Source organism: Acanthopagrus latus, chromosome 5 (genome assembly GCF_904848185.1).
Source record: "Acanthopagrus latus isolate v.2019 chromosome 5, fAcaLat1.1, whole genome shotgun sequence".
Taxonomy (NCBI): Eukaryota; Metazoa; Chordata; class Actinopteri; order Spariformes; family Sparidae; genus Acanthopagrus; species Acanthopagrus latus.
In genome coordinates this window covers 26,951,944-26,978,763 of record NC_051043.1, presented here as the reverse complement: position 1 = coordinate 26,978,763, position 26,820 = coordinate 26,951,944, and the positions used below count along the sequence as shown (strand labels likewise).

Here is a 26,820-nt window from a genome sequence, read left to right as displayed (position 1 = left end):
CAGTGAAGATGTGGGATCTCTGTGACCTTTACAGCAGACGGTCACAAACTCAGGAGGCGTTTTGATTCTCGGTCGGTGATGTGTCGAGAGTCACACGGCGATAAAAAACCCTCCGCCGCAAACGTCAGCGTGATGCGTGTTTCTACTCTGACAGACGATGCCCGAGGACACACAGGGTGATTCAGACCATAATAACAACAAGCTGAGGTCTTAACATAACTGAAATCAAAATATTAAAAAAGGGCAAACACTCGTAAATCTGCATCGAAAACACGCCAACAGTCTGCAGCGACCATTCTCAGCCAATTTCTTTGTTCCTCTATAAATAATCTCATAAATCTACTGATCAAAGCAAACAGTCCTCGAGTTAACAGTCAATCATTACGCTGACGGATGGACATTATTTCCTCGATCTCCTCCTGTTCTCACACTGTAACCATGTCACTCGTGCCTTGAAGTGATTTATGTGACGACAGCTCTTTGGCCAGACGACACCAGGACTCAGGGGAGGAGAAACGGTCCACCGTCTGTCTTTACACAGTTGAAATAGTCTCAGGCAGGTCAACAAGACGTCACATCTATACTCTGCCTCGTTCCAAAGTAAACAGCCCCTTCTCTTCTGATGTTTGGTGATCCTAAAGAACATGAATCTAAATGTTATTCCAAAATGGCCTCTTCTTTGAGAGCAGGCCTTGGGAAAAAGCAACTGGAAGTCAAGTTATAATCATGCAGTTCAATCCCGAGAGCTAAACTTGGATTTATTTCGATGCAACAGGATGACGAGCGAGAGGACCAGCGTCAGCCAGATGTTTCATGCTTCTGTTGCGTATACGTGCAGCTGTGTGAGTCAGACTTGTGTCCGAACAAGAACAAGCTGACTCACACATCCTCGTAAATGTGTCTGCGTTACAGGTGTCAGGCAGACGAATGTTACACCTTCCTCTGGCCTCGGGAAATGACAAACGCCACTGTGAACCAGGAAGCCTTTTCCTTTTTTATCAGTTTACTGTTCGCACTTGTGACACAGTGTCTGACGAAGGTGAATCACCTACAGGTGAAGTGAGTGTTACTTTCTTCACCTGCGCTGTGGGAGAGACGTGTCTGATGAGCGTCATCATGAAAACTGATCAGTTTATGAAAACAGAATTCAGAAGTAAAGCCCGACTGATAGCTGATGTTTGGGGCTGGTGCCAATATATTGATGACAGGAAGTCAAAAAATATCAAATATCGATATAAGAGGACGATATAAAGTCAGGTTTTTTTGCTATGATCATTGAAATTATTTAACATAAACGTGTGATAAAGATGTGGAACAGAAGCAGATAATAATAAAGTATGTCAAGCTTCCTTCTCTGCTTTTTCTATCGATCACCCAACGTGATACTAATTAATCTGTTCTAGGCCGATAAATGAGTCACAAGTCCAGTGACATCCTCAAAAACAAATAGATTTGACATTTATATTGATATAAAACAGGGTAAAACAACAGAACAAGTGTCTTAAAGGGCCGATCGACATCGTTAATCGTTGGCAGTTTGACTAATCGATTCAACAGCAACACAAGAAAACACAGCGGAAATGACTTCACACTAAAACTCCTCACCTGAAATCTAACAATCAGACACTTTATCTGATCTGCATCGAACCATTACTTCCAGGTTCCTGTCACCCGCCCATCATTTTCTCAAGCAATCAAACGTTTATCATACGAAATGTTAAGAAATTCTCTCAACAAGTTGCTGTTTTTTGTTTGTTTTTGTGTAAACACCTGTCAGGTTTATTAAGTGTCATGTAGAAGAAGAGCAGTGTGTGGTGTTGAATAAAGGAGTTTATGGTTGTGTATTGTGGATATGATAATAATTAAACTGTTGACTTCCCTCTAATAAAATGAAAACAATAACAGAGCTGCAGCAGCTTAATGATGAATCAACATTTCCTCATTCCACATGGAGGAGTTAACAAGTCAGGTGCAGTGATATGTAAACTGATAAGAGAGACTGCAGGATGTTGGACTGACATGTCACCTGAACACAACACAGTAGTCACCTCAGGAGTTCGGTTCGGTTCTGAGCATCTCCTCAGGTCCATGTTACTCACCAGGGCTCTGAGGGAGGACTCGTCCAGCGCAGAGTAGCTCTCCACGGACATGTCTGGGCTTCTTGTCGGGCTCAGGTGAGACGAGACGGTTCGGATGTTCAGTCCCGGGTCAGAAATGTGCTCTGCCACCTGCACGATGTCTTCTCAACTCGTCCTGCGTCTTTTTCTTCTTCTTCTTTTTCTTGTTTTTTGTTTTTTTCTCAGCGCAGTTTGTCTCTCAAGTCTTCAGCGAAACTTCCTCTGAGCTCAAAGTCTCGTCTGGAGTCTGGTGAGCATATTTTCTGGGTCGTCTTTTATTCTGTCCTGTCGTGAAAGCACTGACCGAGCCCGCACTCTCTCTTACAGAGGGACGTTGGCAGCTTTTTGAACAGAGGATTCCCACTGAAAGGTGTAAGCCCCGCCCCTCTCCGTCCGTCCCCCGCCGGCTTCTCCCGGCGCTCATTCAAAGCGCGCCGCTCAGTGGGAGGACGCAAAACAGCGTCCGGGTATGAGAGGCGATCAGTGCCACAGTGGACACTAAAGTGTTGAAACTCAAAAATAGGCTTTTAAAATAAGATTTTAGGAACATCATACATCTTATTTAATAACATTTTCCACATTCTTTCAGTGGTGTTTAATGGTATTTCTTAAAAGAAAGCTATTCCTTTGTGTTTTGTCTTCCGTACACACGTGTAAAAAGGTTCAGGTCACTTGGAAAACTACATTTTCAGTGTTTTATAATGTTTTAATTATATCTGGACACAGCCATAGATGAGAGGGCCCATTCATTTCTATCAACATTTTACCCAATGGTCAAAAATCCCACTTAAACTTGCTAAGATAAGTCTTTAATGTGCAATGGGAATGATTAAACTCTGCATTTACACCCGGGTCAGTTGACTGAAGTTATGATAGTGGAATGAATCATGGGCTGTGATGCTTGAAAAAAAAAATGTATTTCACAATGCAAGTTTATGAGAAAAAGTTATTTTGGGCCCCAGAGCATCATGTGACGATGTAGTCACACAGTTTTACTTTTATCTGGCAAAACATAAAGAAGTAATCGCTGCCGTACCACCAGACTACACAGCAGCTTCACTCCTAAAACTGAAACTCCTCAATTCATCCTCACTTCTTAACACTAAAGAGTTGAAATTCAAATACAGGCTTTATATAAGATTTTAATGACAATCATACATTTTATGAAATAACTTTTTCCACATTATGTCAGTTGTATTTAATGGTATTTCTTAAAACAAAGCTTTATCTTTGTGTTTTGTCTTCCGTACACACATAAACAATGTCTCAGGTCATTTGGAAAACTACATTTTCAGTGTTTTCATCGTCTTACAATGTTTTAATTATACCTTGACATAGCCATAAATGCAAAGGCCCATTCATTTCTATTAACCTTTTTCCCACTGGTAAAAAATCCAACTTAAACCTGCTAAGATAAGGGTTTTATGTGCAATGGGAATGATTAAACTCTGCATTTATACCCGGGTCAGTTGACTCAAGTTATGACAGTGGAACGAATCATGGGTTGTGATGCTTGAAAAAAAATGTTTTCACAATTTAAGTTTTTGAGAAAAAAAGTTATTTTGGGCCCCAGTGTGTTACATGAAGATGTAGTCACACACTTTTGCTTGCATCTGGCAAAACTTAAAGAAGTATCTGCTGCCGTACCACCAGACTACACAGCAGCTTCACTCCTAAAACTACGAGACTCCTCAATTCATCCTCACTCCGTGCAGCAACCACCAATCTTCCATCATTAACTTCAGTAAGTTAAACAAACCTCATCCTATTCTCGTGCACAAGAACAAGAGAGTTCTGATCCCAGAGGTGAGCCAGATGTTTAAAGATCTGCGAAACAACACTGAAATAACACAAACTGAAAGCATGTTTCGTCTCATTATACATTTAATAGACACACAAGACGAAGAGCATCAACAACAGTTGTTCTTAAACAGGAATAGTCAGCCAGGAGCTATGAGTGCCTCAAGTCCATCCAAACACCGCACCAGGTGATTTCACCGATTGTTGCAAGATAGCTTATTGATCGGATATCAATGAGGAAACACTTTCTCAACTGTCTGCGGCACATGGTTGCCTATTTTGCATGTACTTCTAAAGTGGACCCTATATGTTACAAACAAAACACATCTTATCAATCTTTAAATCCTATTCAGAGGAGCAGCACACAAACATTTTTATACTACTTAAAAGAAGACTGGACAGGAGACACTGCTTCAAAAGCCATCTCTTCATAACAACACATACAGTTCTATAGTTATGATTAAAAAAATCTAAATATTACTGAAGGGTATTAAAGACCAATGTTCAACAGTATAAAAAGACACATGTTCAATAATAGTTATTTTTTTTTCTTGCTCAAAGATGCATTAATTTATCAAATCAGTTCCTTAAGCCCTTTTTGAACAAAATAATCTATCAAAGTGCTTTAGGGTTACATAAAGATGCAGAAACTAACAGGAACACTGAGAACGATCCTGACAGAAACGATCAGGGATGAAAACAAAATGTCCTTGGCTGAAGTAACAAGGTACAGATTAAGTCAGACAAAAGCACACCGACAAAGTCAAGTGTCTGTGTTTGACAATCCCGATGTTCTTAATGAGCCGTGACACATTTTGTTAAAATATAAATGAAAAAGAAAAAGAAAAAAAAGAGGCCAATCGAATCAAATTGAGCGTAAATAAAATCCATTTTATAATTTATCTGTTAAGGCTAAATGTAAGACATACAAAACACTTGAAACAAATTGTGAACAAAAAGCAGAATATGCATGAATAAATCAAATTACTTGCTTGGACTTTAATAGCAAAATTCATCAGAATATAATCTGCAAGGTACTAATACTCACACAGGCACTTATCAGATAGGTATATGTTTCGATTTTTTTTTTTTTTAGAAGTGTGCAAAGAGATAAAATGAAAAGCCGAGAAGGAGATTTTGGTTTTTCTATTTCTCCAGATGTTCCTGCTCTCACTCTTCCTGCTGCTCTTCATTCTGCTTCTTGGGCAACTGCAAATGGAAAAGAAAGAAAGACAAAAAAAACACAACTTAAAATCCTTTAACAGACGCAAAAGCACGTTGAGTGGAAGAAAAGAAAAATCCACCCTTTAAGCAGAACTGACGCTGTGGTAATCATTCTCTATTGGTCTTATTCTCATATGACACTTTTCTCAAATACACTATATTACCAAAAGTATTCGCTCACCTGCCTTTACTCATTCTATGAACTGAAGTGCCATCCCATTCCTAACTCATAGAATTCAATATGATGTCGGTCCACCTTTTGCAGCTATTACAGCTTCAACTCTTCTGGGAAGACTGTCCACAAGGTTGAGGAGAGTGTTTATAGGAATTTTTGACCATTCTTCCAAAAGCGCATTGGTGAGGTCACACACTGATGTTGGTCGAGAAGGCCTGGCTCTCAGTCTCCGCTCTAATTCATCCCAAAGGTGTTCTATCGGGTTCAGGTCAGGACTCTGTGCAGGCCAGTCAAGTTCATCCACACCAGACTCTGTCATCCACGTCTTTATGGACCTTGCTTTGTGCACTGGTGCACAGTCATGTTGGAAGAGGAAGGGGCCCGCTCCAAACTGTTCCCACAAGGTTGGGAGCATGGAATTGTCCAAAATGTTTTGGTATCCTGAAGCATTCAATGTTCCTTTCACTGGAACTAAGGGGCCAAGCCCAGCTCCTGAAAAACAACCCCATACCATAATTCCTCCTCCACCAGATTTCACAGTTGGCACAATGCAATCTGAAATGTACCGTTCTCCTGGCAACCTCCAAACCCAGACTCGTCCATCAGATTGCCAGATGGAAAAGCGTGATTCATCACTCCAGAGAACGCGTCTCCACTGCTCTAGAGGCCAGTGACGGCGTGCTTTACACCATTGCATCCGACGCCTTGCATTGCACTTGGTGATGTGTGGCTTGGCTGCAGCTGCTCGGCCATGGAAACCCATTCCATGAAGCTCTCTGCGTACTGTACTTGGGCTAATCTGAAGGTCACATGAAGTTTGTAGCTCTCTAGCAATTGACTGTGCAGAAAGTCGGCGACCTCTTTGCACTATGCGCTTCAGCATCCGCTGACCCCTCTCCGTCACTTTACGTGGCCTACCACTTCGTGGCTGAGTTGCTGTTGTTCCCAAACGCTTCCATTTTGTTATAATAGAGCTGACAGTTGACTGTGGAATATTTAGGAGCGAGGAAATTTCACGACTGGATTTGTTGCACAAGTGGCATCCTATGACAGTTCCACGCTGGAATTCACTGAGCTCCTGAGAGCGGCCCATTCTTTCACAAATGTCTTGTTTCACAGTCTGCATGCCTGAGTGCTTGAATTTATACACCTGGGGCCAGGCCAAGTGATTAGAACACCTGATTCTGATCATTTGAATGGGTGAGCGAATACTTTTGGTAATATAGTGTATGTGGTCAAGTCTAGAGATGATGCAATTCAATTTGATCCAAAAGAAACCTGAAGTGTACCTTCGTCATTGGATTCCTTATGTTCCCTCTCCCTTCTGTATTTTCTGGTAGATGTAGTCTGTTGGAAAAACACATTCAAATCAGAATATTAGTACTGTATTATAAAAAAAGCACTTATTACAATTATTTGATAAAAATGTTAGCAAGTAACTTTTCTTTTACCCCTTTATAGACGCAGATGCAGATTTGTCAGTGTCACAGAAAGACGGCCGAGCCTCTTCTGCCTCTCTGCTGTTCTGAGGTCGGTCTTTAACGGAAACGTCACAGTTGGACGTCTTCCTTTGACTCGGCAGTCCGATGTAGCCTCTCTGCCATTCCCTCGGGTTTTGTCTTGGTAGTGTGTCTCTGTCGAACCCAAAGTCGTCCATGAAGTCACCTAAATGTGGGACGGGAAACATGATATGTGTAAATAAACACATAAATAAACTTAGTAACCATAAACAAACCTCCTAATATATAACAAAGGGAAACAGACACAGACATTGGATCCGGTATGTGTAATGTTTGTGGTGGTGTTTCCATTTTAATATCTGCAATGAACAACACAAGGGTAAGTAATAAAATAATAAACATTTTCTGTATTATTTCAGTGTTTTTTATAATATTGACAATAAATTCTATACATTACCTTGGTGTTTTACTCTCCTCTGGAAATCTGGAGACATCTGGCCAAAGGTTTCTTGGCTCTGTGGCTTTTTGACAGATGCTTTTGTTAGATTGTTCAGTGGATGAGCGGTCTGTGGACGCATGTCGCATTTGTCCTAGGTAGAAAAACACCAATAAAATGTTGTAAAACATTAGAACAAATATTTGCATTACGTTTAAATTTGACAGCAGCAATACACATTAATCAATATCACCATAAAAGGTCCTGTGATGTTGCATAACCAGATATTAAACTAGCAATTAGCCATACAAATTCATGATTCAGAAATCATCTTTACAGGCTGGTTGGTCAGGTCATAATGTGGAAATGTCTACAGAAGACATATTTCAAATTATGTCTCATTTTAACTGTACGGCCATGTAATCATAATGTCAGAATAATTCAATAAACAGCTTGATAAGTGACAGACCTGATGGTGAAAGACAACAGCCTCTTCTAGAGCGACGCCACAGAATTCACATGGAATGACCACATCGCCCTCTAGTGGGCTGGCTGGAGGACTGTAGGAGGCCGGGGAGACAGACCGAGGGAAGGTTGGAATGTTTGAAGCCAGCGTGTCCGGGACGCTGTGCATCAGCCCCGAAGTATTCCTGCCCATCCTGTCCTCTCGGGGTGGAGACACCGGCTGCTTGCTGAAAGATGCAAAGGCAGAGGCGGGGCTGCACCCAGTCTGAAAGACAGAAAAAACAGATATACGTGGTGGAAATCTTGCGTCTTATGGAAGGTTAATCCTTCTTATATCAAGTAATCATGTCACTAGAAGATGGAGATGAGGGCAACACGTTTAAACAGGCCAAGAGTGTAACTGGAGTGTGAACTGTCTGAAAAAGATAAGGAAGGTAAAGACGGGGTAAAGACACGTATGCCAACGTTTGCGTGCCATGTGATATCTGACTGGATCTGAGCATTTGTGCATACACAGATTTACTTCTCAACCAGGGAGGCAGCCTACGAACAGGTTCCTGAAGAGTAAAAGTAGGTCACAGCAAGTTTTTCCAACAGTAAATGTAACTTGGAATAAAAATGGGTCAGAAATCAGGTTAAGATATATCAAAAATATCAACAAGTACACCTGAAGAGTAAACAGGGTCTGTTAGGCTGCACGATCTGACATCGCTGAGTCAGTGTTGATCTGAAAACATGAGCAATGTTGCTCCAGGACCATCACTGTCGCTTTTATAAAGTCACAGCTTTGTGACATGAGAAAAACACTGGAAAATAAGACACACAAGTATTTTTCTTGCCTGAACATGGCCCAACTAATAAGTTAACATTAAAAAAAATGAAGTCAACAATAGAACAGTATGTTCCAAACAGGAAACAAACCCTGGCATGACCCATTCAGCCACAACAACCTGCTCCAAACAAGGACTCTCTTCTCAGCTGCAGCGATGGAGCAACTTTAATTAACACGTTCGAGAAACAGCACACGGTATCAGATAAACCCGAAGGGTTTGGCTGGTTGTGTCTGTCAATCTGGTTTTGGATATATGTTCAATTTTTGTCATGTTCTCATGCCTGCTGATATGATGCACTGACCTGGAATTCCAAACACTCCACCTTGCTTTTCTAGCGATGTCTTGTTGAACGCAGAGCTGCAAAGTTTTTTCCCTCCAACATTATTTAGGTGAACAGGGACTTGAAATCTCACAGTAAACCTAGCATTATATTAAGATGCTGGTGTGTCATCAATCACAGGAAACTAGGTCATCAACCAGCTAAAATGGGCAGATACTGTCATATAAGCAATCAGCAACTATTATAGCTTTACTTTATCTGTCTTTTGTAGGCATATACAGAGGAGTAATCAAGTGTATATACACATAATCACTTTGGAGGATGATCAGCTGCTCACTTGCATTTTCTCCCTGTTTTTTGATTCACTTTATAGTGCTGCAGTATCTTCTGAGCTGTACGAACATCAAGAAAATCTGATTTTCTGATAGATGAATCATGTCTTCTCACAGCTGTAAGCACAACAACTTGTCAAAGCAGCTGAGGACCCTTTTTATCTCTGAAAAGCAACTTTGAACTTCATAAATGTGACAGATATTTTTCAGACTACTTCTCAGTTTATTGTGAACGTAGCGCTCTTGTCCGTATCAGGATGCAGTAAGCACGGTGACCCAGTTTAGCAGAGGGCTGATCAGTTTGTAGGAGTACTGTTTAGATGTTCAGATCCCACAATAACCCGGTCACGCAGATGGTTGGCAAACATGATAAAAATCTAGCATCATGACTGATCTCTGAGCAACAGTGTACCCAAAAGTATAAAATGACATATCTAACCTGATGCAGGATGAGGTCCTCTTCTGGAAAGAGCTCTTCGCAAAACTCACATGGCAGCATGGTATCTGTGAAGACAATTTAAAAGTATTAACAAACTAGCAGCAGACTAACATCAAGAATTCTAATGAAGACCATTTCATCACTTACCTGCTTGATCGTGATCCTGCATGGCACTAGTGCCTGTAGTGAAATTTGGGTAGTTGTTGTTGGGTGGGGAGAGTGGAGAGTTTACAGAGGTGTTCTTGTCAATCTTGTGGTCCCAGATACCACTCCACAAGTTGCCCTCTACACCTCCAGCCATTGATTCTCCATCACTCTGCAGACTGAGAGCCAACATGTAGTCCAGGCCTGATGAATCCTCATCCAGCGTGAGCTCACTATGTGGCCACGCACTACTGCTGCTGCTGCTACTGCTCAGAAAATCACTCTGCCCCAGCACTACAAGAACAAAAGATCATACAGGTACTTCAGAAAACATTTATAGCTGCGAGGAGAGAGGGATGTTTAAATGTTTTAGGATTTGTTTAACATGTTGACACTTAACACAAAATTTACATTAGCCTCATATTGAGCCAGTAAAATCTCTCCAAATTGATATCAAAATATTTTTCAGCAGGAACTACTGCATGTCCTCTGCCTTCAAAACTAATTAGCTCCACCAGAGAGGCTTATGTCTTTGCCCGTGTCCATTTTTTGGTTGGCTGGTTTGTCTACAGGATTATACAAAAGCTACTGAAGGGATTACCACAAAACTTGGAGGATGGAGGATTGGATTAACTATTTGTATGGATCCGGGTAAATTAACGTATTGAAGGGGAAAAAACAAGAGTAGCATTCACAGGACTGTATGTTACAGAATGAAAGTTTAAGACATTTTCAGCTAGATGTAAAAACACTATAGGAGAGCTGAACATATAAAGGGATCCTCCATTTGTGATGTTTTTCACCACTAGTAGTGCTATGGTTCAAATTTTACACAAGCGAGTCCCCATTTTGTTTGTTTGAGATTCACATCCTTGCAGCTGCTTTCACGCTACTCTGCTGATTTACATTGGTGGCAGTAAGATGCAAAGAAGCTTAACAAAACGCTGTCACATGCAGTAAAGAAGAGGACAACTCATATGAGCTATATGTAAACAGAATACTCATTTGAATAACTATACACATGTTTTATGGGGAACAAAATTCATTGGAGATGTCTATCAGAATGTATACATACACATACGGTGTTTTAATAAGATAACCTGTATCCAAACATGACTTTTCTTTGTTTACAGGACGTCTCCTCCGGTCATCATAATTGCCTTTACAATTATTTTTCAAACTACAATGTTCCTTTTTTGGCCAATATGTGATCAGGTTTGGTGGAGCAATTTTTCGACACAGATTCAACAGGTCAGTGATAAACTCACAGTGGCTAAACGGTGTATTTCTCTGGGTAATATTCTTCCAGTCTCCTTGGCTTTGAGATCCCCTTGAAGTGTTATAAGCTCTGGGATCAAATGGTCGGGGAAAGGCCTGTTGTTCTGCTGCACTGATGTTATTATTCTTTGGGCCTCTCTCTTGACCTCGTAGGTGGTTTCGGATGGAGTGGGCTTCAAACCATGGTCCTGGAGACTGTAGGTCCACTGGACTGCGACTCGTGCGGCTGTTGTTCCTCTCTTGGGGTGGTGTAAGGCTTCCACATAAGACGGGGTGCACAGCTTTTTCCCTAAACATAACGTTGCACTTGCAGTGTGGGCAGGGCTCCGTGCGTGTGCCGCAGTAATCCTCATGTTCTTTGGACTGACTGTAAACAATCTCCAGTTCACAGTATTGACAGGGGACCAGCCGCTGAGAACATTCAGTGCTCTGAAAGCGTAAAGATTGGTGAAGATGGAAAATTTGAGGATTTGATCAAGTATGATAAATATTAGTAAATAAACTGAAAAGGAAAAAGCTCATCAGAAATACCTGGTGGACATCGAAACGATTCTTCGAAATCTTCAAACCACACTTGCATGTAATCTGAAATGAAAGTGAAACCGCTTTTACAGCTGCAATTATCTCTTATAAGTCTCTTCTTGATAGCCATTTCCTGAAGGGTGAAGAAATGACATCACTGGTGATTGCACAGTGTGCTGACACTAATGTGAATTATTATTATTTTTCGTACTTGTTAAAGAAGCAAAAACACAATAATGTGTCCTTAAATACAAGAGTTTCCTCTGTTGAATGTTTTCCAGTTCTTCTCTGGTTGTCATAACATTTGCTCAAGATAAATAACTGAGACAAAATTGCAGTTTTACCCCTGAGACATAAAAAATACATTTTGTATAAGGCCTGCCCTTAAGCAGAACACATCTACTGCATCCACATGTTGAAGTCACATGTTGCAGTGTTGCTCTTCAGACTTTACCTGTGCGTGTTCCTGCTGTTTGTGTTCCTGCAGATCAGAATGGGGCACTGGCTCTTGGCAGACATCACACAGTGCGATGTTCCTCCGACAGTGGATCTCATGGGTAGTGAAATTAGCCTCTGGAATGTGATGTTTGCTAAAAAGGAAAATGTGTGCATGAAAAAACCTGTGTTGACAAACACAATAACGTGACTGATCGCGTACTAAGTGTGTCATACTTACCAGTTTCCACAGAACTGTGTATTTTCATCTGCCATGGCTTTACCAAAAGCCTGCGGACAAAGTGTAACGTCAGTTAAAAAATGTGACACAAACAATCTTGGCTGACATGTCAGGTGACAAAGCTACTCCAGTTCTGTTCTGATCATCCTCACTGTTTATAATAAATATCATGCATTATTTAGCTCTAGACAGTAATTCTTTGATAAATTATTTCCACAAGTAGTGCCTGAGTTGTGTTGGTGTCTATTTAAAAATGGCATTTAAATCTGTTAGCTGAACCAATTTAAAAATAACCTAGTCAAATATAAATGGGTGGGTTGATGTAAATGTTGACAGGCAGCTACTGCTGTCGTTAGCGGATGAAACTGGTTGACAGCTCCTTCGGTTTGCTCACCTAGTGCTTCCAGGCAGGTAGCTTGCGTCAGCTGACAACTGTGGCCTTGATTCACAAGGAGAATCCACGTCAACCTCAATCAACCAGCATCTTTAAAAACCTCGAAAACGTTGGTCAATGTTTGCCTTTAGCTGGCTACGTAGCTTAGCATTACATACACGGCTAGCAACCACCACGTAGCGTTTATTCAGCTAAGCTAGCTAACTTTACATGCTCTTAACGGAGAAGTCGTAGCTAATGTAACGTCCGCTTTTTGGAGCCTTCCGCCCGGTCAAAGCAAAGCGAGGACAGTTGTTCTGATATTACCGTCTGCCAATCAATTAACTGCTCGATAACATGTAACCAAAAATAACCCGTAGACGACAGCTAACCACTTGATGATAGCCTGTAAAAAAAACAGTTTGCTATTTCCTCCCTGCTCAGCCTAAAGCTGTATTTGTTAGCCCCCGTGTAAAACCTCGCAGGCTGTCCATGAGCATATTCGCGATTTCTCCTAACAGCGGCGGAAGATAACAAAATCCCACCGCAACAGTTTGTAACAATGCACCCAGTTTAGATCAACTAAATATGATGGTGAGCTGTGCTAGAGTTTAAGGTTTTGGCTTGCTGTAAGTCAATACTCAGGGCAAAATGCCCCTTGAACACACAGGAGCGAAGCTGATTGGTTGAAAGTGACCACATGACACGGTGTACTTGTAAAAAGGTCTCGGGTGATGCCACTGCGTTAAACTTGGATCCGATATCTCAAATAAACCATAACAAACTTTCTAAAACGATGGTAAAGGTGTAAGAAATATACATAATGCTGTCCTCATGAACCTGAGCCACTTAGAGCTCTGATTGCGTCACTTAGGGTTTAAACTTTCCCGTCTGCACCGGTGTGCTGCCAAAAAGTGATCGTCCGCCAGGAACCGATTTCGGTCCGCGGCAGCGCGCGCGGCCTGTTAAAAACGTTGCAGACATGCCTGTGCGTTAACCACGGACATAAAGTTATCTGTATGTGTAGTTATGACTGTTTGATGCAGATAAAAGCAGCTGTGGATGTATATAAACTGGGCCATATAGTTTTTACAGGCCGCGCGCGCTCCCGCGGACGGAAATCAGTTTCTGGCACCACACCGGAAATGAGAATGTGTCCGTTATGTAGTTTCTTGTGTGCTTCACTAGTAGTAAGTCGATGTCTTCAGCTGCTTTTACTAAAGTGCTACATTAAACCGTTTTATTGGAAATGACTCTGCGTGAAAGGCTCTCAGATCTGGAAGAAAAATGATTTACGAGATTCTATAACATAGGTTGCACAAACAGTACTTACACAATAATTGGTCATTATGGACTATGATCTGTCAATACACAAACGTTTCCTCTTTTGCTTTCTTGCTGATTGATTCTGGCCAATATATTGACATAAACCTCTATTTTAAAATTCTAAAAAATATCCCATTTTCTGTGTTCACAAAAGCAGACTGCAGGAATTTCACTGTTGAATCATAAGTCTCTGCTGCTCAAGTCTGCAGTTTTTCAAACATGAAATGAATTATCAACACAACATCTTCCTTTCAGTGTTTATTGAGTTTTTGATCTACCAATACTGTCATATTAGACATATTCATTTTTGTAAGGCACAGTTTTGTTCAGATAAAACACTGATCTTATTTACAGCAAATGTTCGGACGCAGTACACACATCTTCACACCTCCTCCCAGTCGAAATGACCACCCGATGATTGGACCATTATTGAAAATATATAAAACTTTAGATTCCTTTCAAAGCCCTTCTTCCTCATTTGAAATGGCAAAGTCAACAATTTATTGTGAAAACATAATATTAAATGTTACTCCATGCCAAAAGTTTAAAAACAAAACTGTGAGAAAAAGAAATACTTTTCAAAAATACGTGACAAGATTGAAATAAACGACTAATTAGATGTTCAGGTAAAATCCGTAAAATATCTCAGTCTTGGAAAATATATTGATACACCTATAGATGATACAGTTAACGGTTGCTGGTTGGATTTTTTTCCCTACACATGGATAAAAATTGCAGTTAAAGTAAATTAAACATGTTTTTCACATTGTTGAAAGGCTTTCATCTTCCTAAAAAAGCAGTACATAATCAAATGAACACTCTACTGCACCAAGTCACACTGGTCGGTTCCTGGTGATGCATCAAGTTATCTAACAGCTCTTAATGGGTTACATGATTGTCCGATATGAATTTAGGTCCAACATGAAAAAGGTTATGGACCAATTCCCTTGTTCAAAGTTTGCAAAATAAAACATTTATCAGGAGTAATAGCTGCATTCGTATTTTTAAAAAGCATGGCAGAACAAACAGCCCCGCTGTTTTAGCCAGTGAGCACAAAATGACCATGATATATGCACCAAGATCAACAAAGATATCTCATACCCTCTTTTCCAATCCAGGGGGGGATTTCTTTCTTTCTTTCTTTTTTTTTAAAGTACCAGCATTTGAACATCAAAGATGCAGGGCTCCACAATTAATCTGCACCACAGAAATGAACTAAAATGACAGTAAAGCTATTTTAAAAAAAATTCTCTTGACAATTATTTCTAATATACATCCTTTAAGTTTTAAGTGGCTATCAATAATAACTATCATGCTCGCATTTTACTATTTTAATTAAGAAAATAGCCCAAAAATGTGCAAAACACAATATTGCATGACCAAATTGAAATAGTTGTAATGAAGTCGATGGTGGTTCTTTCTGTGGGGCAAGAGCAAAAGCATCTCACAATCGCCTATCACAGCATGTTTTCAAGCGTAACTGTGTCAAAGAACATGTCAATAGGAAGCACATTAGCATATGTGGGATATCAGATACACAATCAGCTTGTGTCAGAAAGCTATATACTACTTACTGGTGCATTTTTGTGGCTGCCTTCTCGCAAGACTTAAAATACCAAACTTGTATTGTCACAGCTGCAAAATCCATCTGATTCATGTCTCTGCTTTTCTTGCCATCTTCCCTGTTTCTCCCCACTGTATTAAAAAAAGCTAAAATTGGGGTATTTGGTCAGTCATTGTAATTACAATATCTAAAAGTTAACAGAGAAAATTGCCTATCAATAACTAAAATGTTTAGAAAATCAAAACACTATGCGCCAACTTCTGAAGGAAAAAGAAAGCTGGTTTTCACTTTAACTTCCAAATGTCCTTGGTCCAATAAAAAAAAAAATCAGTAGGTTGCTCTTACAGAGTCATTAACCACAGTCCTGTGAACAGATATTCTTACTACACTACTCTATCTTAAATGATCTAGTGGCAAAAATGGAAAAAAAGGCTCAAAGACAGCATAAAAGACAATGGAAGGAATAAAAGGAAAAGTACAGTACAAACATTCAGGAAATGAAAAAAAGAAGGCACAGATCATAAGAGTTGAGACTAGAAGTCGTAGAGGTAGCAGAGGTCACAAAGACAGACGAAGGAGAAAAAGAAACTGTTAAAAAAAAAGGGGGGGGAACGTGTGGTGAAGGGTCTATCTGTCCTTGGATCCAAGCTTCTCGATCAAGTCCTGGAGGGGAGCAAGCTCTCGCCTGTCGATGAGGTTGAACTCCTGCAAAAACACAACACTTAACATCAGATTGGTATTTGGTCAGCTGAAACATCACACAGGCCCAAATCCTCCTGTCTTCTCTTAAGATCCCTTAAAACATACAATCTGGATTGCTGGCTCCTTCTGTTTGTTCACGTAACAGCTTTGTGGCCCTCATGCATCTGTCCCTTATGCATATGATCCAGTTTGACAGCGTTCAAACCAACCATATGCAGATAGCATATCGACGCTTGCATAATAACTGGCAACTGGCACAGATGAGTGTACGACGACAAACCACAGAGGTTATTTACTGCCAGATCTTGTTAAGATGTCTTGTGATTTTGTTCTCAGGACTGAAGAGAGCAGTTCTTTCAATCAGTGTTGGATCAATGTCGAGCCTTTACTGAGGTAATGTAGCTTGTAAATGGGCTCTCTTCAGAGTCACGTCTGCTGCTTTGAAAAAGATCTAGAGCTCATGAGGCAGCAGATAAACCTTTATTCATTCATTCATAGCCTTAGTTTAACTCACACACAAGTCTTTTAGAAAATGTTATAAGAATATTAACAGTTCCTAAGCTGGCAGATTGACACAGCACCTTTTATGGGGAAAAAAAAAAAAAATTGGGTCTTCTCTTTAAGCATGCATGGATTACATGATCTCACCTGAACAAAGAAAATGAAGTGCTTGAAGGAGGTGTTGAGGTGGGCCTCCTCCTGCAGCTGCATCACAGAGTCAAAATGTTGGTGGTAGATGTGAGCGTAAACCCTGAACAGACGCTTCAGGATGGTTTTGGCCACAGACATGAAGTTCTTCGGAAAGGGAACTCCTGTGGGACAGACGGTGGTGGAAAATGCTGATGTTGAGAAGGGGATATGCCGCTTCAACCTCCACTAATCCTTTCAGCCTACACCATGATGTAAAACTAATGTTCATTAAGACACTGTATTTTTAGCTTAGTTCAAGACAAACTCATAGGTTTTTGCATTCTCTAGCAATTCTCTGCAGTCAACTTCTGACTGAAGTCTAGGATCCATAGATTGCTGTCATCTTCACTTCTTGTTTGTATTTGGAGAGGCATTTTTGCTTCAGTCTGCTTTTCAGCATGTGAGACACATGATCAAGAAGACAACAGTCAAGTGACTGACTTGGACAGTCAATAACATTTCACTCTTCTTGACCTGGACTGCAGTGTCTGTCTGTTTCCAAATTCAACATGCCATAACAATTACAATACCATCACTGTTCTTGAGCACACAAAGCAGAGTTAAATCCCCAAAGGTAGAAGTAAAGTCAAAGAAAGGGAACTGTCAACTTTGCAAGTCGAACGATACCATCATATTGAAATTAGATGGTGCACAATGAAACAACAATGACTAACTACAAGTGTATCTGAATTTTTATCGATCAAAACTTACCAATCTTGGAGGGGAAAAGTGTCTCATCATCCAGTTGATCCTGCACCCAGGTCATCAGGTAGTCAATGTACTTGGGTGCAGAGCATTTGATAGGCTTCTTAATATTGGTGCCATCAGCCCAGTGATACTCATATCTACAGAGGAAGCACAAACAATTGGTACCTCTCGTATAATTGACTTGATTCACTTGTTTAAAGCACACTGACATGAACATGAACGCTCTAACACTAGCATGCAGTCATTACGCCTTACTGTCAGGACATGAAATCATTATTTGGTCGTAGAAAAGCTTAACAAAGGGCCAGTGTGGGAAATGCAAAAGTGTCTTCGGTCATATTCTTGATGGCGGCTATGTCAACAGGAAGTGAACCCTGGTCTCTTCCTCCTGATTACAGACTGAAACAGACAGTCTTGGCAGGAGAGGGGATAGAGGAAGTGCCAAATCTAGATGTTAACTTAACAGCTTCAGCTTCTACATGCAGCACATGCAAAGTTTCATTCCTGTTTCCCTCATATGACTTTCACATGACATATTTCAATTTTGTTATCTCAATGGTTCAAAATCTGAATTCACAGTTGGGTTCTTTTTTTACAATAGACACATCACTTCCCAATTCTGGACAAAGTCATGTTTTATTATCATGAAGGTGATGTTGACTTACATGTGCGGTAATGTATTTACCATGTGAAATAAAATCATATTATTGTATAGTGTGTGGTGAGCCTCAAATCAATTATTATTGATTCTGTTGGTCAGGTTTTGGAAAGTCCTTTAAAAGGACAAGCGCCTTGTGTGACACATCTCGTGAAGTTCCTTGTTTCCTGGAATTACGTAAACGCATACATCAGCCTAAATATTTCCCTTATTTCAGCGGAACTTGACCAAATGACGTCTAGATCAGCTCTGAGCTATTCACTGCATCACAGCTGGGTGAGTTTCAGATAAGATTATATGTGGGGCACCCAAGCAGCTCAGTTAGAAGAGCACAGGCCTCATGTACAGAGGCCCTGTCTTTGCTGCTGTGGCCCAAGGCTCGAGTCCGACCCGTGGCCCTTTGCTGGATGTCATTACCCCCTATTTAATCCCATTTCCTGTCATATCTCAAGCTGTCCCGTCTACTAAAGCCATAAAAAGGCAAAAACAAACAAAGATTACATGTTACATTTTAAATTACATAGATATCTTTTAGGTTGCTAGCCTGCTAAAGTAAATACGGAATATAACATGTTCAAATGCTCATTTCTCAGTCGCACACAGATTCAAAACACAGGCACTCATTTGTGCTCGCTGCCATTAGACGGTACGGCAGCAGGCAGACCACAGCTCATGCCAAACCCTTTATCTGCCAGCTGCAAACATAAAGGACACCGTTTTGGCTGTTACCTTGGTCCAGCAGACATCACAGAGCAGCTGGTCTCGGTGCAGAACTCAGTGATGGTCCCATACAGCATGTTGATCTGGTTGAAGAAATCCACCGCTGAGAAAAAACGAAGGTTAATTATAGTTTCTGTTGTCAGGGAATGTTCATGCTCATAACAATAACAGACTAAATGGTGTAGCTCTCATATACATACACTGGTCTTCCAATATGACGTAGGTAAGTACTGGCATTTTAGCTTGATGATGCAAATGTTCAACCTCTGCACAAAGGCTCACTCATGTTTAGAAACTTCAAATGGCAGTTGGGGCCACACTGAGCGGTGGTTTCTATAAATAGGTGCTTTGCATTCATTCACTCACTGTTGACAGCAATCCACTCATTGAGATCCTCTCCCTCGGGCAGCATGACAGCCTGCCGCAGGTTCCCACTGCCCAGCGTCGCCTCGGCATGTTTCAGCAGCTCGTACTGGTGGGAGCCCTCTGGGATGTTCTTCTTCGGCTTGAAGGTCTTGGATGAGCGACTGCCACTGCAAAGGAAGCAAACGTGGAGCTGAGCATTTGTCTGAGCGAGCAGGACAGTGACATTTAAAAAAAACAACAAAAAAACATGTAAAGGCTTGTGTGGGAGTACATGCTCCTCTTGGGCCTCCATACATGTGAGGAGCCTTCCTGTCTGGCCTTGTGCACTCAGCAGCTGGAGGAAAGGCATTATGGGGAACATCTATGAACTTGATGCTGAAATGATACTCGTGATGTGCTCAGACGGTTCTCGTGCCAAGCTGTCTTGGCGTGTTTTCAGCGTGAGAGACTTGTGACTGTATAATCTGTGTCATGTAAATAAAGTTACGGTGATTACCAACAGACAGGAAATGTGACTGGCTGCATCAAAAAGGAGGGGGGGGGGTCACTGTAAACAACACACTTAATTACATTAGCAGCTTCCCAATGAGGTCAGACAGCCGAGCTGTGGATGATGACTAATGTTAACATGTCTAACCTTCTCTAATTAAAAGGAAAAGTTATCAGGTTAGCTAAGTTGGCTAACAAACACTAAGCTAGCGTTGATCACCAGGCTAGCCAGAACGTAACTGGTTAAAAAAAAAAGTTATACTTGGCAAGTAAATGGGAACCTATAAATACACACAACTTACTGATAATGTTTTCGACGAACAATACTAACCCTGCACGAGAAAATGTGGTTCAAGTACAAAGCAAAAGTTTCTAGGATAACAACGCAGTTAGCGCGACTTGTTGTCTGTAGCGGTGTCTTATTTTTAGTTACTTCCCTTGATGCAACTTCGAAGAAGCTAACGTTAACCGCAAGACCCGACTGCAACTCAGCAAAGCGACTGCCAACTTTACTCACAACAAGAAGCTCATCTTGGCGAAGGAGTCGTCGGAGAGCCTCGGTAACAACTCCTAAACCCTGGTTTGGCGAACAGAAATTCGTCTTATAATTAAGACAGTAAGGGATCCACTTGTCAACGGTGCGTGCTAACAGTAACGCTGAAGCTAACGTGAACTGCACCCACAGCGGCTCTTCCTCTATCGGCTCTCTGTAGGAGCCGCGCAGGTAGACTGTCGCCCCCTGCCGGCTGCAGGGTGCTACTACAACCATCTACAAATACTTATAACTTAGTTTATAACTTCATGTCAGCTTCAATCCATCTGTAAAATATGTCTTTAATTACATGCATTTAGACACTAAAGCCCAGACTGTTTTTTAGTTAAAATATAGGATGTAATTATGGACTGAGTAGAAAGTAAGTCAGTTTAGCAATATACAGACTTACATACTTAAAGTATACATTATCCCAAAAATTGTAATAATACAATAAAACAGAAATCTTTATATTGTCCTCACATAGTACACATTTAATTTAGTACGGTGTGTAGTCTGGTTTGTGCTGACCCAGTGAAGTCGGGAGGCCCACCAGCACTTTATACAGGTTAATTAATCTATGGTGGAATGTAATGAAGTACATCCATTCAAATGGCCTCTTAAATACAGTTCTGATGTACGCGCATGGCTGACGCTACCACTGAGGACACTGAGGTCATGTCCTCTGTCACTCTTTATGGGAATTTAGGTGTTTTAGAAATAGGAAGTTTGCATACATTGATGAGTATTTTTCCTGACTGATCCACTATTTTCTTTTTAGTCATTGTACTTTAAATTTGACAAGATTTAACCCAGTAAATAAGATGGACAGTTTAAGGAATAGACTAAAACATTTTTAAATCCTAATAATAAAAGAATCGAGACTTGATTAAAGGTGTCTACTTTTATTGACACTCAACTTCCTCAGAGAAGAGAATACTTTAGTAAACATGTACTGTACATTAAAGTTGTATAACAGTACATATTGAGTAGTGAAAATGTATCTTCAGCTTCTTTTTTAATGTATAATTAGTAATAATGCAATAATAAATAATGAAAATGTAACTTTGACAGCAGACGTTCTGCATGATTATTGTGTAGGACCTTGGTTTTCTTTAGATGCATGAAGTTTAGTTTTATTATTACCACATGTTTGATTAAAAGATATGAATGATACAAAGATTCTATACATTTACTAAGTAAAAGCCTGAGATACTCATTTTCACCTAATATGCCTTCATCACTACCAGTACATTTCAGGAATATTGCACTTTTTACTTACTGCACTATATTTGTTCTACAGTTAAGGACAGTGATGGAATTTAAGTTTAATACTTTTCTCTTTATTTAGTTTTCTCTTTTCTTTCATTCCATTTGTACTTTTGCTACTTAAAGGGGCACTTTATAGTTTTGTTGAAGAAACTCACACTCAGAATCTTTATATTTTTTTTTATTTTTAACGAGTTAATAATAAAAACCATAGCTGAATCTATTGTGTTTCATATGAGTCAGCCTACAATTAAAATTACTTGTTCCTATCTTATATCAGACTGTGATCGTTTGTCTGCCTGCTCGTCACTGTGTCCAAGGCCATTTGTTTATCTATAAAGAACTCGGCTATTCAGTTTTTCTATATAGATTATTTTTCAAGCAATTTAAAAGTAGTGTAATAAGTAACTGATTACTGCACGTGAACAGTAACGTTGTAACAAAATATATTACTTTAAAATGAAGGTAATACATTGCATTTTGAAAGTAACACTGGTAACCAGATGCTCTTGAAAAAAGGTAAATAGATCTATGTTCAAAAATGTCTGATGTTCAGACATTGAAATGTAAATAAAGTTGTCTGCATGAGTATGTTATTACTCTACTTGTGTATTTTTAGCTCGTAATACTGTACTTGTAATACTTCTGAATGCTGTCACTTGTATTTATAGAGCAGATAACTGAGACCTGGCTGCAGATGAGCAGCTCAGTTATCTGAGCAGTAGAGGTGTGGCAGCAGATAACAGTGACGCAGGCAGTGACGTAGAGGAGGAGGAGGGGGGGGGGGGGCGCTTTAAAGCCTCCTCTCTCATCTCCCGGCTCACAGACGTCCCTGTGTCAGCGCGGGCGGTGCTTCTCTCGTGTCGTAATCAGCCGCGGCGTCTCTTCTCATCTCGTCTCGTCTCGTCTCGTCTCTTCTCTTCTCCTCTCAGCCGGTCACAATGGCAGCCGTCAGGACTCTCAGGAAACTGTGCCAACACTCCCAGCACCAAGTCTGTAAACTGCACACCTCCGCCTCGAGGTGAGTAAAACCCGCCAGCTGTGCGTTTTTTAACGGCACTTTAACGGAATGCCTCGCGCTTCTTCCTAACACGGAAGAGACTTGATTTTCAGTCTATTATATACATATTTCTTCATACGTATCTTTTGTTGTTGTTGTTTTTAATCTGTAATGTTTGATCGTGTATTTACACACGAGGTGGGTGGGTTTGTTTGACGATACAGAGCCGGGCATTCATAAATGTCCGCAGTTTAGACACATTGTGTCGCTGCGCCCCCAGCGGCACGCCGGTAACATTGCAGCGGGAGACAGGCTGATGAAATCGGTCTGAGCGCTTGCAGTCCATAGGAGCCAGGTTTCAGCTGGAGACCGAGGTGTGGGAGTGCACACAAGGAAGCGGTATGCATACGCAAATATATATAGGAGACATTCCTCCCTGGATGACACGTGAGAAAGTGAAAAAAAAAAACGTGGGGAACTGGCAGGATCCTGTGCAGGTAGTTATTGCAAACGTGCTGAGTGTAGCATGACTGAGATATATTGAATAAACTAAATGGCTTGAGATCCAGAAAAAAACCTCATGTTCTTCCTGCACATGATCTTGCAGCTCGAGAGGCACAAGATGGATCATTAAGGACCTTTTATGTCATGCAGGACTCGTTATCAGATGCAACTTGATTAACAATTAAACTCAAAAAAATGCACCAAGGGATATGTGCAGGAGAATAAAAATAGATTAAATGAATTAATAATTCATTAATAACAAAAGACTCAACTGTCCTCTGAGGTGGGGGACATCTACCACAACATTTAACATGTGAAAAGAGAGATTTCCTCTCAGCAGGCAGCTTTATTTTGCATTTAAACTGATAAACTGATAAAGAGCACTTCACTGGCCTCTAAAGCCATGGCACATTATTTTTTTTTATCTGGGACCTGGTACACTGGCCCCACGGTCTCACCCCATTTTCCCCAAAGATGTGATAATTTTCTGTGAGGTTTAATTAGTTTGGGCAGAATAAAAGGGCAGTTACGTCACTTTCAATGGCTCATTAATTTCCAGTTATTAGCCACAGCTTTCTGCCATGTCGTTACGTAACGCATAACTGTCTTGGTGCCTTTTTGAAAAATAGGACAAAGCAGCAGGTCAACCCGGTTTGTTTAGTATACACTGACGCTACTTGATGATTACATTCTTGTAAAAGAAAAAAAAAAAAAACACAACTGGGCAGCTTGTTTGGCCGTGTGAAACATACAACACTTCTCGCAGCACAAGTGCTTATGGAGCATTTGGTTCTGTCAGGTGGAGACGGGCTGGGTCTAATTTTAGTGGCTGGAATTGGTGCTCAGGCTGAAGGGTTGAGATTGGTTACAGGTTTCTGGTGTCAGAACTCCTTCACCAGAGTACACGTCCAGAAGATAATAGATTTCAGATTAAATTAGTAGAGAATATTCAGACAGAAAAATTGGAAGAATGCTGATTATCCTAGCAGCCCCAAACTCAGGTTGACAGATTAACCTTTTATTAGCTCGTGGTTTGTCCTCTGACTCCATTGTAATTACACGCTCACTCTCAGACAGGAGGCGGTGGTCATCTCAGGAAAGAAACTAGCGCGGCAGATTCGGGAGGAGGCCCGGGCCGACGTGGAGAAATGGGTTTCGGCCGGCCACAGGAGACCCCATCTGAGCGTGGTTCTTGTAGGAGACAACGCGGCCAGTCACTCCTACGTCCTGAATAAGACACGAGCCGCATCTGATGTCGGTAAGAAAAAAAAGAAAGAAAAGAAAAATACACCCACATACCTCCATATGTACGTGTAAATGCACTTATTCTGCATAAGAACAGAACACAAGCTCGCCTTTGTTTTGTTTTAAAGTTGTTTTCTCACTTTAACCTCCCACAGGAATCTCTAGTGAGACAATTCTCAAGCATTCGGACATCAGCGAGGAGGAGTTATTGGACCTGATCGACAAACTCAACACAGATCATCGTGTGGACGGCCTGCTGGTCCAGCTGCCTCTGCCAGGTACGGCGAAACAGGAACAGCGTTCAATAACACAGATGGCAACACTCTACAGGTGCATGTCTCTCTAAGTGTTTGAGATCTCGTTGTACTGACAGCAGCTTGTCCTTGTTTTCATCCAGACCACATTGATGAGCGCGTAATCTGCAATGCAGTTTCGCCAACCAAGGATGTGGATGGCTTCCACGTTGTGAATGTGGGCCGCATGTGCCTGGATCAGTCCGCCATGCTCCCTGCAACTCCCTGGGGAGTCTGGGAAATTATTAAACGCACAGGTAAGAGGAGTGACCGTGTACCACCACCTTCCTCTTAAGATTGAAATCCTGCGTAACAAACCTTTTGACGTCTGAATTCTTTCAGGTATTCCGACACTTGGGAAGAATGTCGTCGTTGCAGGACGCTCCAAGAATGTGGGCATGCCCATCGCCATGTTACTGCATACAGACGGCCGCCATGAGAGGCCCGGAGGTGGGTTACAATGCATGATAGTTTTTTTTTCTTCTGTTTGTTTTAAAAGATGGTTGGTGTAAATGTAAATGGTGTAAATTCATTAATATTCTCTTGCAGGCGATGCCACGGTCACCATCTCTCACCGTCACACTCCAAAGGAGCAGCTTCGCCAGCACACTCAAATCGCTGATATCATTGTGGCGGCTGCAGGTTGGTGCGGGTTTCTGCATCCATCTGACTCTGAACTGAACCAGTAGATTGTGTTATGTTTCTGGTGTCTAACTGTCCTGTGTGTATTTATTGAACATCAGGGATTCCGAACCTGATCACCGCGGACATGATCAAAGAGGGAGCAGCGGTGATTGACGTTGGAATAAACAGAGTGCAGGACCCGATCACTGGAAAGAACAGACTGGTTGGAGATGTTGACTTTGAGGGTAAGGCTAGACGTTAAACACGATCTGACACAACATCCTCGGTGTCTCGTGTATCTGTGATGTCCAGAGGTGGCAAGAGTTCACACATTCCTTACTCAAAATAGAAGTCCTTATTAACATTTTTTACTTAAGCTCAAAGTTAGATAGATCTCTCTGAAGGACTTTTATACAGGCAACGCTAACTGAACCTCACATCATCATATTAATATAATTCAACAGCTATTGAATGTAAAGGTAGATACAGTAGGATTTGTCCGAGCTGTTCGTAAACACTTTAGAAAGATAGTTGATTGGTGGGTCTCATTCCAGGATGTGAAGTGGAGACAATTTGTGTTTGTAAGGTGTCCTGTGCTCAGCAAAATTTGACAAAATAAATACTCCAAATAATGTAAAAATCACGTTTAATTCAGTAAGTAAGTATGTGTGCTGTGTTAATTCCCTCATGTGGTAACGTTAAAACCCTTCCTGTCTATTTCCAGGCGTGAGACAGAAGGCGGGCTTCATCACCCCGGTCCCTGGAGGTGTGGGACCCATGACTGTGGCGATGCTCATGAAGAACACTATCAAGGCAGCCAAGAACGTCCTGCTCTTTCCCCCAGAGAGGATCCGCATGGCGGCTGCGTCCTAATGGGTTGAATGAAATCCCAGCAATAGTGACACATTCCAGCTCTCCCCTCTCCCCCATCACTACCATCCCCCCCCTCATATTTTTTTACTTGGGACTACCTGATGAGCTCCACTTGCACACGGAGTGGAAAGATGATAGCTTTAAGGCTCTCGAGCTGCTGACATCTTTAACCTCTCCTATCTCTAAGTCCAGCCATGTTTAGACTGTTACATTCACTACATGCAGCTGTGTGTTTTTATGTAACAGGAATTAAGGTATTTATCATTTGCGATGCATTTCTGTGGACTTTTGGAGTTTTGAGAAAATCTTGAAAGATTGTTTTATTTATTGCTACAGTGGTTACACTATTTAAACACAAATGGTGGCAGGTTACAGTATTTAACTCTAAGCTGATGAGCAGTGAATGCAGAAGTATTGAGGCTTGTCTGTCGGGTTTCTCTGCATTAGTTTAGCCTTATGTACTAAGGTGATAAGGGCTAACACCATCAGGAACAAGTATGTTTATCAATATACAAGCTTTAAAGATTCACAAATGCCTTTGTAAAAACTTTGAAATAAATATTACAAATATCTTCTCATGTGGATGCGCCTTGTGCACACAGATTGTCTCTTCTTTTACAGTGGCGCTGATTTCGTACCCTCCCCCTCACATCGACCAATGAACGACTTTCAAATACGACCCACGTCTCAAACAGTATCATTA

At 41.1% G+C, this 26,820-nt stretch overlaps 4 protein-coding genes across 8 annotated transcripts in view; 1 reads left to right on the top strand and 3 right to left on the bottom strand.

The window, feature by feature from the left end:
- Nucleotides 1-2,473, bottom strand: part of smtnb (smoothelin b) — a 47,235-nt gene extending 44,762 nt beyond the window's left edge. For 2 of the 5 annotated variants that reach the window (XM_037097693.1, XM_037097691.1), the window contains exon 1: nucleotides 2,100-2,472. In XM_037097693.1, the coding sequence (XP_036953588.1) occupies nucleotides 2,100-2,150 (51 nt within the window). In that variant the 5' untranslated portion in view covers nucleotides 2,151-2,472. Of the gene's footprint in view, nucleotides 1-2,099 lie in introns of all 5 variants that reach the window. The other 3 variants (XM_037097692.1, XM_037097694.1, XM_037097690.1) reach the window with 2 other exon arrangements.
- Nucleotides 2,474-3,983: 1,510 nt separating this feature from the next.
- Nucleotides 3,984-13,207, bottom strand: trafd1 (TRAF-type zinc finger domain containing 1). Its single transcript, XM_037098855.1, has 12 exons — nucleotides 12,576-13,207; nucleotides 12,182-12,231; nucleotides 11,960-12,095; nucleotides 11,515-11,568; nucleotides 10,974-11,412; nucleotides 9,709-9,999; nucleotides 9,562-9,626; nucleotides 7,682-7,942; nucleotides 7,234-7,366; nucleotides 6,768-6,981; nucleotides 6,606-6,663; nucleotides 3,984-5,126 (listed from the first exon to the last, which is right to left on the bottom strand). Exons 2-12 carry the CDS (start codon nucleotides 12,214-12,216, stop codon nucleotides 5,088-5,090), a joined length of 1,725 nt encoding a protein of 574 aa, XP_036954750.1. The 5' UTR covers nucleotides 12,217-12,231; nucleotides 12,576-13,207; the 3' UTR covers nucleotides 3,984-5,087.
- A 918-nt stretch (nucleotides 13,208-14,125) lies between these two features.
- mob1a (MOB kinase activator 1A) lies at nucleotides 14,126-20,476 on the bottom strand. The gene is made up of 6 exons (XM_037098928.1): nucleotides 20,295-20,476; nucleotides 19,289-19,455; nucleotides 18,932-19,025; nucleotides 17,548-17,681; nucleotides 16,795-16,958; nucleotides 14,126-16,149 (listed from the first exon to the last, which is right to left on the bottom strand). The coding sequence occupies exons 1-6, from the start codon at nucleotides 20,306-20,308 to the stop codon at nucleotides 16,072-16,074; spliced, it is 651 nt and encodes a 216-aa protein (XP_036954823.1). The 5' UTR covers nucleotides 20,309-20,476; the 3' UTR covers nucleotides 14,126-16,071.
- Nucleotides 20,477-22,384: 1,908 nt separating this feature from the next.
- Nucleotides 22,385-26,699, top strand: mthfd2 (methylenetetrahydrofolate dehydrogenase (NADP+ dependent) 2, methenyltetrahydrofolate cyclohydrolase). The gene is made up of 8 exons (XM_037098776.1): nucleotides 22,385-22,599; nucleotides 24,156-24,340; nucleotides 24,483-24,605; nucleotides 24,725-24,877; nucleotides 24,963-25,070; nucleotides 25,170-25,262; nucleotides 25,364-25,489; nucleotides 25,969-26,699. Exons 1-8 carry the CDS (start codon nucleotides 22,520-22,522, stop codon nucleotides 26,115-26,117), a joined length of 1,017 nt encoding a protein of 338 aa, XP_036954671.1. The 5' UTR covers nucleotides 22,385-22,519; the 3' UTR covers nucleotides 26,118-26,699.
- Nucleotides 26,700-26,820: the final 121 nt, after the last annotated feature.

Bases quoted from the DNA above. Each gene is read 5' to 3' on its own strand.
- mob1a (XM_037098928.1), bottom strand. The intron at 16,959-17,547 runs GTAAGTTTTGAT...TCTGTCCCACAG, and splicing joins ACTTTTCCCCTCCAAGATTG to GAGTTCCCTTTCCGAAGAAC. The intron at 16,150-16,794 runs GTGAGATCATGT...GTGTTTTTGCAG, and splicing joins ACTTCATTTTCTTTGTTCAG to GAGTTCAACCTCATCGACAG.
- mthfd2 (XM_037098776.1), top strand. From the start codon at position 22,520: ATGGCAGCCGTCAGGACTCTCAGGAAACTGTGCCAACACTCCCAGCAC. The intron at 24,606-24,724 runs GTACGGCGAAAC...GTTTTCATCCAG, and splicing joins GGTCCAGCTGCCTCTGCCAG to ACCACATTGATGAGCGCGTA. The intron at 24,878-24,962 runs GTAAGAGGAGTG...GAATTCTTTCAG, and splicing joins GGAAATTATTAAACGCACAG to GTATTCCGACACTTGGGAAG.
- trafd1 (XM_037098855.1), bottom strand. From the start codon at position 12,216: ATGGCAGATGAAAATACACAGTTCTGTGGAAACTG. The intron at 10,000-10,973 runs GTGAGTTTATCA...TTGTTCTTGTAG, and splicing joins AAATACACCGTTTAGCCACT to TGCTGGGGCAGAGTGATTTT. The intron at 6,982-7,233 runs GTAATGTATAGA...TCCCACATTTAG, and splicing joins GAGGAGAGTAAAACACCAAG to GTGACTTCATGGACGACTTT.